The sequence below is a fragment of the Pan troglodytes genome, chromosome 10 (genome assembly GCF_028858775.2).
Source record: "Pan troglodytes isolate AG18354 chromosome 10, NHGRI_mPanTro3-v2.0_pri, whole genome shotgun sequence".
NCBI lineage: Eukaryota > Metazoa > Chordata > Mammalia > Primates > Hominidae > Pan > Pan troglodytes.
In genome coordinates, this window is record NC_072408.2 from 74,021,461 (window position 1) to 74,036,894 (window position 15,434).

The window sequence follows — 15,434 nt, forward strand, 5'->3', positions numbered from 1 at the left end:
AAAGATCTGCTCGAGGCCTGGGTGCTTTGGTGTCGGAGATCCGAGAGTCGGAGATCGGAGAGTCGGACACAGGACAGTCGGACACCGGAGAGTCAAACACCGGAGAGTTAGACTGGGCTTCTCGGTGGGGAGAGGCTCTGGGATAACTACTGTTACAGCTTTGAAGGGTCAAGGGTGTGCGCTTTTTGTTTCATCCTTCCCTTTCCTGCTGCAGGGCGAGGCCGGTCTGTAGCGGATCACTTCCTTTCGCCCACACATTGGCGGAGGAGAAACCGGAAAGTTAATCACTGCCCTGCTCTGAGAACTCGGGCCTTTAGGGGCACGTTCGCCTGCTGACCGGTCTTCTGATCTCCCCATTCTTTTCCATGCAGGAGGATTGGCCACCAAAGCCTGTTTATTAGCAGCTGCCATTTGTTGGTAAATACTACTGGGGATGCTTCTTCCACCCCCTGCTTCACAGTAGCGGAAGGGCGGGCGTTATTAATATTAAATTACTATTGCCTCTAAATGCAGGTGGCGGGGAGAGAGAGGATTTAGCCTATGGTATCTCAGTGCCGTTTCCTCCAACATTGATGACTGGCTGTCACCCTGTAACATTTTTCCTGTGGATGCCTAGCTTATACTGCTGAGTGACAGACCTGCTGTAGTTCAATTTCTGGATACATTTTATGTTGAGATATCTTTTGCTGTTAAATCACATCATTTTGGGAAGGAGCAGTCTTTTAACCGCATAATCAAAGGAGTCATTTAAAATCGTGGGGGAGAATTGGATATAGACTGTGTCTTTTCATAAGGGTAGAAACAGCCCCTGCTACCTTAGCAAACCTGAGCCCTCACTATATCAAGGCATTTTCCTGGGCTGTGCGGATACAAAGGTGAAGAGATTGAACCCCAGCCCTGCTAAAGGACCTTACAGTCTATGGAAGGAATGTTACATTTTCATTACGTGAAGAGATGTTTGTATAGATCAAGAATTAGAAATCCTTGGTTTACTCTCCTATTTAGCCTTCTTTTAATGGTGTGGTTATTCCACATTCTTTAGCAAGGCAAAAAAGAGTCAGCCTATCTTTCCGGCCTAGTGGTGGCTTCAGAATTCTGTGTAGAAAGGGCGTAAGGTCAGCAGTCTAAGGATAGGTGTTGCAGAAGTGACTTTTGGAGAGCATCTTAGTTTTAGAAAATGTCCATATTAGAGAGATAGAAGAGGTGTTTTTAGGATTATGGGGAATTTAAAGTTTCTACTCTCCAGCCCCATTTTCCACTTGTCCATATGCATGCTTAGGTTTTAGTCATTCATAGATACTTAGAAATCATTAATACAAACCATTTTCCCCTCCCCCCACCTCTAACCTAGAAAATCTAGCTTTTCTGTAGAACACCAATTTCTCTTTTAAGATTGGGCTTATATTGTAATTCTTTAACGCAAGGGCTCAATAAAATGTTAGATGATTAATTTTATTATTTATGTTGATGTATTTTGCTTAATCTGGTACATTTGAATCTATCCAACTTATTTATAAGATTGCCATCCTCCCAGTTTTACAGGTAGGGAAAGAGGCTTGGAGGAACAGCATATGCAACTTTGCCTAACATAGTAATTTAGTCACATAGCAATTGGTGCTAGACCTGTTGAATGTTTGCTGTTTTTTGTTACATCACTTTGTATCTTGTGGATGTTTGCTGAGTGTTATTGCTACTGTATTTGTCATGTATACGTTTATGTGACTTGGGACACTTCTCTGAAATCTAGAGAGTTAGTCGTTCTGAGTGTTGTGGGTTATTAAGCTGAAATATAGAGTTTTCCATAAAAAATTAGTGTCAAAAGAACCATGCGGTTCTTATTTGAAAGGTCACTGCAATATATAATTTACTTTCTAACATTTTCCGTGCTTAGGAATGACAGATTACTGTTGAGTGAACATCATTAATAGTACTATTTTTAAAAACTTGTTGTCACTGTTGTGCTTTTATTTTTAGAAAGAAATTTGGATTATTTTAGAAACAAATTTGGAAAGAAAAAGAATGGCGTCCGTTTCAGGTTAGTAGCAATGATTACATTTTCTTCTTCCTTCTGTTCTATTTCTGTTTGTATGATATTTGAAAAAGTTTGTTTTAAAAATTCTGATTATAGAAATGATTTTTTTCAGCTTTTTTATTGAGGTAAAATACACATTACAAACTTTGCCATGCTAACCATTATTAAGTGGATAATTCATTGGCATTAAATGCATTTAGACTGTTGTGCAGTCGTCACCACTATCCATCTCCAGAGCTTTTTCATCTATCCAAACTAAAATTCTATACTCATTAATCCGTAACTTTCCATTACTTCTCTTCTCCTTATCCCTGATAGCCACTATTCTACTTTCTGTTTCTTGACTATTTTAGGTACCTCATATAAATGGAATCATATAACATTTGTCCTTTTGTGTCTAATTTTTACCTTATTTGTGTCCAAATAAAGGCAATAGCGGAATCATGCTTTTGCCTATTTCTCTTACTGCTGAGTATACACTGACCCCTTCCCCAAAAGAGCAGGTACAAATTATCTTTATTCGTCTTTGGGTGATGCTCATTTCTCTTCTTGCTGAATCATGTCCTCCTTGGTAATACTGTAATGTATCGGAGAGGGACCAAATAAAAGGAAAAACCCAAACTTGGTTTATATACAAATTTTAAAAAGCAAGAAAGACTTATAGCTATTACAGTTCTTGTTTTTCAATTGGTCATGTGATCATAGCTTGTACTTTATAACTGCCTTCTTCAACTACCCATTCTGTATTCCTTGGTTCTCAGTTGGTAATGGGTCTTTGCTTGGTGGGGACTACTTGCCTTAGTAGTTTCCTATATTTGGTTATTATAGTTTTCAATTAACTTTAATCACAAGATAAGGGAATACTGAGAGGTGCACTAGAGGATCTTCTGCTTTCCAGACATACTCCTCCTTATCCCTATAGTGTAGTAGCTATCTGATTTCCCCTTAATAGGCAGGATCACTTACCCCAGCAAGTATAGTAATCGCCTTCTTTGCCTGTTCATTTGTTGGCATGAGGAACCCAAAGTGGCCAAGTGGCAGTCAACTTCCAGTTTAATGGAACTATTGCTTTTTCCCCTGGTACAAGCATTTCTTTCTTGGTAACCAAGACCCCTAGGCCAGCAAGAGTCCGATGTTTCAAGGATGGGAAGCAAAAATTTCACTAGCGGATCACTAAGGGTAATAGAAGAGCCACTTCCATTTCCACCGCTGATTCCCGTGAATCGTGGCAATGGGAGAAACAGCACTATTCACTGATGTATAGCATGCCATATCCTGGAGGCCCTTAAAGTGCTGATACCCAGCTGGCAGCATAATTGAGTCTGCAAAATGCCACTCCATTATTTTCTCAGGCTAGCTGCTGCAGGTTGTTGGTGAACATAGTTAGACCAGTTAATATCTTGAACATTAGCCTTCTGTTGTGCTTTGTTTGCTATAAGTGAGTTCTTTGGTCAGAAGTAATTTGGTGGGGAATACGATGACAATCAGTAGGAATTCTGTGAATTCCTGGATGGTGGACATGATAGAGCACTGCAGGCAGGTATGGTAAATTCATATCCGGAGTAAGCATCTGTATCAGTGAGAACAAAGTGCTGCCTCTTTCATTATAGACGATTCCAATGCAGTCACTTTGCCATCAAGCATCTGTCTGTCCCCACAGAGAATGGTGCCTCCATTGGAACTCAAGGTTGGTATGAGCTGTTTGCAGGTTGAGCACTTAGCTCTGGATGTAGCCAGATGGGTCTTCGTGAGTGGCAGTCCATGTTGCAGAAGGCACTTTGTTCTTGACTTCGTTGTGCAAGGACAAGTGTGGTCAATGTCCAGGTCATCTTGTCTACCTGATTAATTATGATTATACTTTGTGGAAGTTGTTTTTAGTGAGCATTCACATGGGACACAAATACCTTCACACTCTGACCATTCAGAGAGGTCTATACATATATCTCTTCCTCAGACCTCACTGCCACCTATTTGCTAACCTTTTCCTATTTGCTACCTTCCAAGTTGCTAACCATCCTGCTAATCATTAACCATTGCCTATAATAGTGTGGATGTATTCCTCTGGCAAAATGAATAACTATGTGGACTGCTTACTGCTGACTGGGAGAACTTTCCATCTCCAATGTTTTTCAGGATCACTTTGGAGAGATGCTAGAGTGCTTTAGTTGTTCACTTTCAGGTAGTGACAATGTATCATGCAGAATCTTTTGTAAATTAGGTCTGCATTTTTTTTTTCCTTAGTAACACTGAATCCCACCATGAGGTTATAGCTACAGGTTGAGGAGGAGGAGGCAAAGGGGAGGATGGTGCATGAGCATTCAGACTTCTTGTTCATGCCTTCACTTAGAACCTGCTCACTTTTGCACATACCACTTCCATTGTGATGATGGAGGCCTGCCTTATGAATTGATGGGTCGGATGACACCTGGTTGATGATAGGCAGCACAGGTCACATAGTAACTTCTTACAAGAGACTTCTTGTAAGACCCAGGAGCAACCCAGAAGTTGTTTCTGAAAGGGTAATAGTTCTCTGTAGATAATGGCAAAGAGCTTTGCTCTAAAATCCTTATCATCTTTGTTGTGACTCATCTATAGGCCAAAGGTGTCATATAACATCTGCATTCATCACAAACTTACAGCACCATCAAATCTGTTGGGTCATATGGCTCAATGGTAAGAGAAGATTGTATCATGGCGTTACCTCTTGTTCGAGGTCCTACTCAAAACCGGCAAGTTTTGGGGTTACTTGGTAAATTAGGTGTATGTTGCCTCCCAAATCCAAGTAGTCCATTAGGCTCTGTGCTGCTCTCTTAGTAATAGGAGGGGCCAGATATAGAAACTTATCCTTCACTTTAGAAGAGATATCTCAACATGCCCCATACCCTTTGACTCTCACCAAGGTGTCAGGCCTCTGAATTTTTATGGGATTTATCTTCTATCCTCTGGCAAGTGTCTCTCTTAGCAGTTTGTCTATAGTAGCTGCTACTGCTGCTTCTTGCTCAGCAGGTCAGACAAGCATGATATCATCAATGCAGAGAGCTAGTGTAATGTCTGGTGGAATGAAAAGGGAATCAGGATCCCTGCAGCCTAGATTAGGGCTAGAGAGTAGATATAGCTCTGAGGTGGGAGAATAAAGATACATTGCTGGCTCAGCAAACTGCTTTTACTGTGCTATACTATTCCCCTATGCTATAATAACAGGTACATGGGTATGGAGAATAAAACATTCAACAGATCAATAGCTGAAGCCAGATGCCAGGGCATGTGTTCTGTCTTATTAATGAAATTACAGCTGGAAGCATGGCTGCTGTTGGAGCCACAGCCTTATTAATTTTGGCGTAATCCATTCTCAATCTCCAGAATCCATTGTCTTCTGCATACACCACATAGGTGAGTTGAATGCGACATGGAAGTCATCATTACCCTCACATCTTTCATGCCCTTGATGTAGGCAGTAATCTCTGCAATCCCTCCAGGAATACAGTAATATTTTTGGTTTGCTGTATTGGTTGGTAAAGGCAGTTTTGCTGGCTTCTATTTGATCTTTCCTATAATAATAATCCTTAGTTACTTTGCCAGGAGACCAATGTGTGGATTCTGCCACTTGCTGAATATATCTGTTCTCGGTATACATTCTGAAACTGAGGAAATAACCACACAGCAGATTAGAAGGCCCACTGTATATCACTAGCAACCGCTGGACTTGAACCTGCTGCTGCCCCATGCCAAGGAGATCACCAACCCTGCCCTTACACTGACTTTCTTAAATACAGAAAATATGTCTACTGCTTCATTTCTACCTTTTAAATCTCTGGAAACCAAAGCTGCATTGATCACCTCACTTAAGTCGAGTCTATACTCTGACTGGTGGATCACCATGGCATTTTGGTTTTCTAAGAATTAGCATCAGTTCAGAGCTAATGTCCAGTAGTTTCTGAGAAGTGATTTCTCTTTTTCTTTCTTTTTTTTCTGGACGGAGTCTCACTCTGTCACCCAGGCTGGAGTACAGTGGTGTGATCTCGGCTCACTCCAAGCTCCGCCTCCCGGGTTCACACCATTCTCCTGCCTCAGCCTCCCAAGTAGCTAGGACTACAGGCGCCCGCCACCACGCCTGGCTAAATTTTTGTAATTTTAGTAGAGACAGGGTTTCACCATGTTAGCCAGGATGGTCTCGATCTCCTGATCTCATGATCCACCCACCTCGGCCTCCCAAAGTGCTGGGATTACAGGCGTGAGTCACCGTGCCCGGCCGATTTCTCTTTTTTTCTAATGCACAGTTACCCTAATAAACTTCTCTGGTGAAGAGTAGTAGGAAGATTCATTACATACATTTTTAGCTGTGTGGTTGAGTCCTTCCCCAACAGGCTCCAACCTCTGCCTTATTCAAGGGCCTCTGGTTCTATAAGGTGGTTCAATTCTAGAAATTTGTCGAAGGATGGTCTCTCTGTTGTGTTTCTGGTTCTGTTTACCAGAATCAGAGCTTTTTATTCTGCGTATTACAAATCAAGTAATCTATTTCCATTTCAGGGACTTCACAGTCAACTAGTCAATCCAAGATCTTGTCGGTCAGACTATTCTGATTGCTGCCTCAGCTCTGTTGCCCTTCATGGCAACCACATCTACTTTATTTCTGGTCATAAATTCAATTGCCAATGGTTAGCCCCCGTACCTTGGAATCCATCATTGTCGTTGAATCAGGTGGTCTACTTGGAAGATGATATTTCCCACTGTCATTCCTAGATTACAGAGAACAGCCAGGGGAGCCCCAGCATCCCTGAAGAGCTCCGCTGATGCTGGCGCTCTGCTCATGACTGTATTTTTCACAGTCTTGGTGAAAGAAGTGTCCTCTGGATTCTCCTGGGGAGCAAGGGAGTGGATTTTCTATCTATTTGATCTTCCACTCTGGCACTGCTCTCTCTCTAAGCCTCTGAATACCTTCCTTTAGAGCATACCCAGGAAATTCCAGAGCTCCAGCCTCACTGGACTCTATACCTGTTTTATTCCATCCCAATTTTCTGACATTCATCTCTGAGGCCAGGTTTCAGGCAATGAGCCAAGCAAATTACTAGAGCCACTCCTGGCCACTATCTAGGACATTAAATCCAGAATTTCTTAGTGAGCCCGTATCAATAAACTTAGCTTAATTCGACATTGTATTCCATAAACCCTGTTTCAGTACCTTTATGATCTATTCCCATATACATTCTCTAGGTTTCTGATGTAGTTTGGATATAGTTTGGATGTAGTTCTGATGTAGTTTGGATGTAGTTTCTGATGTAGTTTGTAGTGTCTCCTCCTAATCTCATGTTGAAATGTGACCTCCAGTGTTGGAGGTGGGCCTAGTGGGAGGTGTTTGGGTCATGGAGCAGGATCCCTCATGAATGGTTTGGTGCCCTCCCTATGGTAATGACTGAGTTCTTGCTCTGTTAGTTCACATGAGAGCTGGTTGTTTCAAGGAGCCTGGCACTGCCTCTTCTCTTTCTTACTCTATCTCCCACTGTGTGACACACCTGCCCCCCTTTGCCTTCTGTCATGATTGGAAGCTTCCTGAGGTCCTCACAAGAAGCAGATGCCAGTGCTATGCTCCTTGTATAGCTTACAGAACCATAAGCAAAATAAACTTCTTTTCTTTTATAAATTACCCAGCCTCGGATACGCCTTTATATCAATGCAAAATGGATGAACACAGTTTCTATTGATATATTTTGGCACATGCAGCTCTTTTGGTGCATATCATGTCTTTTGACAGGTTACATCTTTGTGTTTTATCCTCTAGGACTTCTGGATCTTAAAGCACTGAAAGATGGTAGAGGCTGATTCTTAGGAGGCTTAGCAGTCCCATACAAGGCAACGAGGACCATTGTGGGGACTTCAGTTAGGAGGACATTGTTTCAGAAAGGGGAGGCAGGGTAGAAGAGACTTGGCATAATTTAGTGGTTTAAGGTAACCTGCTTCATTGGAATCTGCCCTTATGTTCCCCTCCAAATTTCAGAGTCTCCTTCTCAGTCAGTGTGCTGACTTTATCATAAGAGTCCCTGCAAGGTTGGGAATTCAGTTTGTATTGAAATTCAGCCATCTGCAGGATTTAGACTTACAGCTATTTTTCCAAAATATTGGCCCTGTACCTATAGAGGATAAGGTTTTTTTAAGGACAATCATAGAAACTTTGAGATCCCTTAATGCAGATCCTACATTTTTCCCCTGAGTTCTTTGCACACTTAGAAGCAACCAGTCAACCCCATTATTCTCACCAAAACATTTGTAACAGCAAACACTTTGTCACCCACAGCCTTGCCTTCTCTAGTTATTTTTCTACTGGTGTCTATGGATGATGATTTAAATAACTTTTTTCACTGCATGATGACATAGAATAGTTATGTTCCCTTTATCAGTGGAAACAGGGTTATTAATGCCTTGAAATCTTATCAGATCAGAAAGCCAGTTCTATGTGGCCCAGAAACAATTCAGAGAACCTGTTAAGTTTCTGTTCTTCCGGATCAAAATTCTGTATTGGTTAGGGTTCAGTCAGGTAAGCTGAACCATTATGAGTGCTGTAAGTTTTATTATGGGGATTAAAACTTATGTGATCATGGGAGCTGGTTAAGCAGCTATCCCTGAGTCAGCTTCTGGTCCTGAAGTCAGCAGTACCAGCAGTGAGAAAGGAAGATGGGTGTGAAGTATGGGAGGGTATGGATGAGCTGGAAGCTGCAAGGATAAGTTGAAATTCATGAGGACAAAGTTAGGATGCTGGTGCCCTGCTGAAAAGCTGGTGCACTTGTCACAGAAGGTTGGTCAGCAACATGACCAAGAAGCCAAAGAATCTGTGGGCCAAGTTGTTCCACCAAGAAGATTTAGCAGGAGCTGGGGGAACTGGCTTCTGCCCCACGTCAACAAAGTGAGGCAGCAGTTTCCTAATATCATGAGTGAGCTCCAGAAGCACCTGGCCATAGGCCAACCATCCCAATGTAAAACTGGCTGCTGCTTTATTTCTGCCTTGTAAATCTCATGCAGAGTTCACTTGTGGCCAAACCTAACCCAAAGTCATGTAGGGAAGGGTTGATACAAGGGATGATGGCAGTTGGTACAATAAAAAGGTACCCCAACATCCTATTTTAAATCACAGCCATAAATTATATCTCATGAAGAAGCACATTAAACCTGTATACTGATTAATGCAGGCAGGTATATGAAAATGCCCCAAGAACATCTTTAAGATTTTTCTAGCTTCCATCGATGTGGTATCAAAAAGCATCTCACTTTTTGACTTTAATACTTAGATTGATTAGAATCATACACTGGGGTTTCTTTATAGATTAGTAACAAAGGAGATAAAATGCCAATTCCAATAGTACACTTGATTTCTCTTACTTGTTACATCCTCTTGTTGATAATTACCAACTCCTTATACCATCAAGTGAGCCCAAATAGGAATATCTTCATAAAGTAATAGCAAAGTAATTAGGGAATTAGCTTCCTTTTGCTTCAAAGTCTGACTACTTTAGTTAAATGATTTAGGAGATTGTTAGACCACTTCTCTACAACATAATAATAATAATTATCATATATTAAATATTTGTGTACCAGGTACTGCGTCTAGAACTCCTAATATATTATCTCACTAGCTCTTCATAAAAATACTATGAAAGTTAGATATTGTCCCCATTTTACAGGAAGGGAAATGGGGATGCAGGTAAGTATCTTGTCTGAGGTCACTCAGCAGGTAAAAGGAGGACCTGAGATTTAACTTAGGTCTATATGACTCAAAAACATGCTCTTAACCATTCTGCTATACTGCTTCAAGTTTGTCTGTAATTGATATGGCGGGCAACACCCAGAAATCAATCTGGAAACCTAAAGTTGTAATTTACTCTGTCTAATCATTGTATCCCCGCTGCCTCCCATAGCTCTAACTGAGGAACTGGATTCTATAACCAGTGAGCTACATGCAGTAGAAATTCAAATTCAAGAACTTACGGAAAGGCAACAAGAGCTTATTCAGAAAAAAAAAGTCCTGACAAAGAAAATAAAGCAGTGTTTAGAGGATTCTGATGCCGGGGCAAGCAATGAATATGATTCTTCACCTGCCGCTTGGAATAAAGAAGGTTAACTTTTTTTTTTTTTTTGCTAGTTTTATTTCTTCTCATATTTTAAAAAACTAGAATGAATTCTTGATGGGACAGTGCTTTCCAGTAGGCTTAGAGGTGAAACTGGCCATTTCTCCAGTGGAATGGGAAACTTGCAGGTGGATCATTCTTTCCCTATGTTCTGTAGTCTTTAAATTACACTTTTATTATTCAGACATTTTTTTCCAATTATTGTTATAGCAACATTGATCATGTTTAGAAAATGAGATACTTCCTTTACCTACATTAACAAACAGTTAAGAAAAAAAATTCAAACTCCTTGCCAAAGGTTAGATCATTTTCCTGCCCTAGTGAACAAACCTTTCATGATTCAAGACCTTATCAAACATCATGTTTATCAATTATAAATAGAATACTATAATAGAATAATTAGAATAACTCTAGAACGGATTGTGCTTTTTGTGGATGTTGCTTTTCAATGATTCACGTCTGAACAAGATATTTACACCAAAAATTCCAGATAATTGTTAACTTTGTTCATGATATTTGAGTACTTTATGATGCTGTGAATTCCCTGATCAACATTCAGACAATTTTTTAAATACCTGATCAAACACCTTCCTTTCTTGTGTGGGTTAATTCTCAACTGGCAAATGTTTACATTTGTTACTTTTTTTTTTGTTTTTGAGATAGGGTCTTGCTTTGTTGCCCAGGCTGGAGTGCAGTGGCACAACCACAACTCACTGCAGCCTCAAACTCCCAGCCTCAAGCAATCCTCCCTCCTCAGCCTCCTTAGTAGCTGGGACTACAGGTGCACAGCACCGCACCTGGCTACTTTAAAAAAAAATTTTTATAGGGATAGAGTCTTGCCATCGCTTGAGCTCAGGCTGGTCTCGAACTCCTGAGCTCAAGTAATCCTCCTGCCTTGGCCTCCCAAAACTGTTGAGATTATAGGCATGAGCCACCATGCCTACTATGTCTTATAATACATCATTTAACTTGTTTTTGCTTTGCTTAGCTAGTGAGTTAATCTCAAAACTATTACCATAAAAGTTTAATGGTCTATAAGTATTAGAAGTCTTATATATGTTTGTCTCATTCTTATCAAACTTCTATCATAGTCTTACATGTTTGTCTGATTCTTAACTTTCTTTTCCTAGATTTTCCATGGTCTGGTAAAGTTAAAGATATTCTGCAAAATGTCTTTAAACTGCAAAAGTTCAGACCACTTCAGCTTGAAACTATTAATGTAACAATGGCTGGAAAGGAGGTATTTCTTGTTATGCCTACAGGAGGTGGAAAGAGCTTATGTTACCAGTTACCAGCATTATGTTCAGATGGTATGTACTAAAAAAATTAATTTTGAGTTGAAGAAGTGCTTTGTCATCATACCTTTTTAATTCTTTTAAAAAATAATTTATAATCTTACATATGTAAAAATCAAGTGCATTTTTGTTTGATTTCTTCTATATTAATAGAAATGTAAAGTTTCACTTAAAGGAGGAATTTTATTTATTTTTCATTTTAGATTCAGGGGTATATGTGCAGGTTTGTTACATGGGTATATTGTGTGATGCTGAGATTTGGACTTGTAATGATCCATCATCCAAGTAGTAAACATAGTACCTGCTAGGTAGTTTTTCAGCCCTTGCCCTCCTCTCTCCCTAAAGGGAGAGTTTTAAAAACTTCTGAGATTGGTTCCTGAAACATAAATTTAAAAACATATTGTACTGAACATTCAAAATCCTCTCTTCTAGCTTTTCGAAACCCTATCTAAATTATTATTAACCATATTCACCCTACAGTGCTATAGAACACTTGAACAGAAGATACAAGGGGCAAAAAAACCCAAAAATGTTGTAGGAGAAGCAGCTCTGGAAGAAGAATCAGTAGACCTGAATTCTAGTCCCAGATCTTTACTGAGTGTCTGCCATGGTGCTAGGCACTGGGAGACACAGTAGTGAGCAAAATGGGCGTGGTCTTAGTTTTCACAGAACTCATAGTGTAGAGTAGCACTTTCTCAGACTTTAGTGTACGTAAGAATCACCTGAGAATTTGATTATGTGCAGATTCTGATTTTATGTGAGACCAAAGATCCTGCATTTCTAACAAGCTCGCTAGTGCTACTGATATTACTGATTGGGTAGTAGCAAGGGATCAGCAAGCTTTTTCTTGAAAGGGTAGATAGTAAATAGTATATAGGCTTGTGGTCCATATGGTCTCCTTGGCAGCTCTTCAACCCTGCCATTGTAGCACAAAAGCAGCCACAGATAATGTGTAAACACATGGGTGTAGCTGTGTTCCATTAAAATAACTTAAAAAATAGGCAACCAGCCCTTACTTTGTTGATCCCTGGTTTAGAGAATACAGGTAATTGCAAGCAATTGCAATAAGAATTTTGGGATAAAGGTTTTAATAGGGAATTAAGTCTGTACAAAGATCTGGTCTAGGGGCTGTCAGGGAAAGCTGTTCTGAGGAAGTGGCATTTAAGCTAAAGTTTAAAGGGTGAGTAGGCAGAAGGGACACGAAGGAAGAGTGTTCATTCAGAAAAGCAATGCGTGAGATCTAAAAGCAAGAGAGAACCTTCACATTATGATGTATTCAGTAACCTGGAGGAATTCCTATGTGGCAGTCAGTGGTAAGACATGTGGAAAGAGTCTTTTCCTTATTTTAGCAAGAAGCCATTGAAGAGTTTTACACAGATAAGACTCATTATTTCATGGTTTAGGAGGATAATTCTAGCAGTTAGATGAATTCCAGATACATCTGGAAGATAGATTCAATGGGACTTGGTATTTATTGCCTGGGGGGAAAGGAGAAAGAATAGTCAAGAATGATACTCAAATTTTAGGCTTGGACAAATGGTGAGGTTCTTCACTGAAATGGGGTACATTGGAGAAAGAACTCTTGGGAATGGAGAGGGGAAAGATGATGAATTTATTTGGGACATGTTGAATTTACGATGCCTTTAAGACATCCAGGTGGAATTGTCCTATGAGTAGGAGGATGTTTGTGTCTAAAGCCTGGTGTTAGAGGTCTGAGTTGGAGGTTGTTAGTGTGGAGGTGGCCACTGAAGCCATTGGAATGAATTTCAGAGCAGCATAAGAAGAAAAGAAGGCCTAGAACAGAAACCAGAACACCAAGAGTTTAGGGATAAACAGAGAAAAAGGGCTTTCAGACAAGGCTGAGAAAGAGTAGCAACATATAGGATAACCAGGATTGTATGATGTTATTAGAAGGCTAGGGAAGGGTGTGTTTGAATGAGGGAGTAGTTAATAGTGATGTCTTTTAGCAAAATGTCAAATACGTAAGGATGTAAGTTTCAATGAGTTTAATGACAGAGGACTCATCTATAACCTTAGCTAGAGCAATTTTATTGAAATGGTTGGGTGGAGACCAAATAGCAATGGTTTGAGGTAGGTAGGAATTGAGAAAGTGGAACTGGTGAGTATGGGATTCTCTTTGGAAAAGAATGACTATGAAGGGAAGAAGAGAGTGGGCCATAAATGAGATGTTATCTTAGTCTATTCCAGCTGCTGTAACAGAATACTTTATATCAGTTAATTAACAAACAACAGAAGTTTACTGTTTGCAGTTCTGGAGGCTGGGAAGTCCAAGATCAAGATGCTAATAGATTTCGGTGTCTAGAGAGGGGGTGTTTCTCATAGATGGCACCTTCTTGCTACACCCTCACATGGCGGCAAAGAAAGGGCACTCCCTTCAACTTTTTGTAAAATGGCATTAATCCCACTTATGAAAGCAGAGCCCTCATTACTTAATCACTTCTGTGGGGATACCAACTTTCAGACCATAGTGGGTGTTTTCCAAGATGAGAGGGACTTGACCATGTTTAAATGTAATGAGTAGGTGCTAGTAAGGAAAAGTGAAAATAATAGGAGAGAGAATAATTGACTGGGAAAAATCCCTAATAAGGTCTTAATTTGATTATGTTTTTTAAACATGTCTGCTCTTTGCCAAAGGTTGTTGTAAGAAACAAACTACAGAAACGTAAAGCCATATATAATTTTAACTGTAGAATAGCTTTTGTACTTTAAACAGTTTCAATTATAAGGAAGGGGGCATATTACTATAACTTCATTCAGACAGTAAACTGTTCACTGATTTCTACTCAGCATAAATGAATCTCTTACAAAAAGTAAAAGAATGCTTATGCAACTATCATGTTTAATTATACACACTACTGTATAATTAAAAATCTGGTTTTTTGGGAAAGCTTTATAGTGATTTTTCCCTGATGAAACTGTTTAGTGTTTGAACTGATATATGTTGTCTTACTGAAATTACCAATAGTGATTATTTAAAATGATAGCAAATTAAACATTTGACATGATAAAATCTGTCTTTATTTTTATAAGGATAGAGTTCTGTTTAGTTGTATGTTTGTTTATTTGGCTTCTACTTACCTTGTTTGGTCATTTATTCATATCTAATTAATGAGAGTAAGAAGTAAGCTTTACTAAAGCTGCATTAAAAATTAATCTGAATTGATGGCCAGTGCCCACAAGTTAAGAAGGTGAATGGGCCGGGCGTGGTAGCTCATGCCTGTAATCCTAGCACTTTGGGAGGCCAAGGTGGGCAGATTGCCTGAGCTCAGGAGTTCGAGACCAGCCTGGGCAACACAGTGAAACCCTGTCCCTACTAAAATACAAAAGAAATTAGCCAGGCATGGCAGCAGGTGCCTGTAGTCCCAGCTACTCGGGAGGCTGAGGCAGGAGAATTGCTTGAACCCGGGAGGCGGAGGTTGCAATGAGCCAAGATCGCACCACTGCACTCTAACCTAGGCAACAGAGTGAGACTCCATCTCTAAAAAAAAAAAAAAAAAAAAAAAAAAGAAGGTGAATGGTTTGCATCTGATTCTGAGGGTGGTGTAAAGTTTAAGGTAGATTTTTTTTTTCTCTCTCTTTTAGGTTTTACACTCGTCATTTGCCCATTGATCTCTCTTATGGAAGACCAATTAATGGTTTTAAAACAATTAGGAATTTCAGCAACCATGTTAAATGCTTCTAGTTCTAAGGTATGTTTCAGTGGCTTTTTTTTTTTAATGTAAACTATTCACTGAAATAGGAGCTTTACCTGCAGTTGAGTTGCTTATAAAATTATAAACTGTTAACTATTTATATCAGGAGTTACAAACTACTGCTCTTGGCCAGTTCTGGCCCACTGTCTATTTTTGTATGTCCCATGAGTTAAGAATGGTTTTTATATTTTTAAATGGCTAAAAAAAATCTAAAAAGAATATTTTGTGAAATGGGAAAATTATTTGCAATTCAAGTTTCAGTATCCATAAATAAAGTTTT

The 15,434-nt window shown here is 39.7% G+C and overlaps 1 protein-coding gene across 1 annotated transcript in view; it reads left to right on the plus strand.

Annotated features, from left to right (window-relative positions):
• Nucleotides 1–47: 47 nt before the first annotated feature.
• RECQL (RecQ like helicase) overlaps nt 48–15,434 on the plus strand; it is a 32,672-nt gene continuing 17,285 nt past the window's right edge. The window contains exons 1-6 of the mRNA XM_520788.7: nt 48–174; nt 372–417; nt 1,975–2,035; nt 9,937–10,134; nt 11,277–11,456; nt 15,045–15,151. Of these exons, the coding sequence (XP_520788.3) occupies nt 2,020–2,035; nt 9,937–10,134; nt 11,277–11,456; nt 15,045–15,151 (501 nt within the window). The 5' untranslated portion in view covers nt 48–174; nt 372–417; nt 1,975–2,019. The remainder of the gene's footprint in view (nt 175–371; nt 418–1,974; nt 2,036–9,936; nt 10,135–11,276; nt 11,457–15,044; nt 15,152–15,434) is intronic.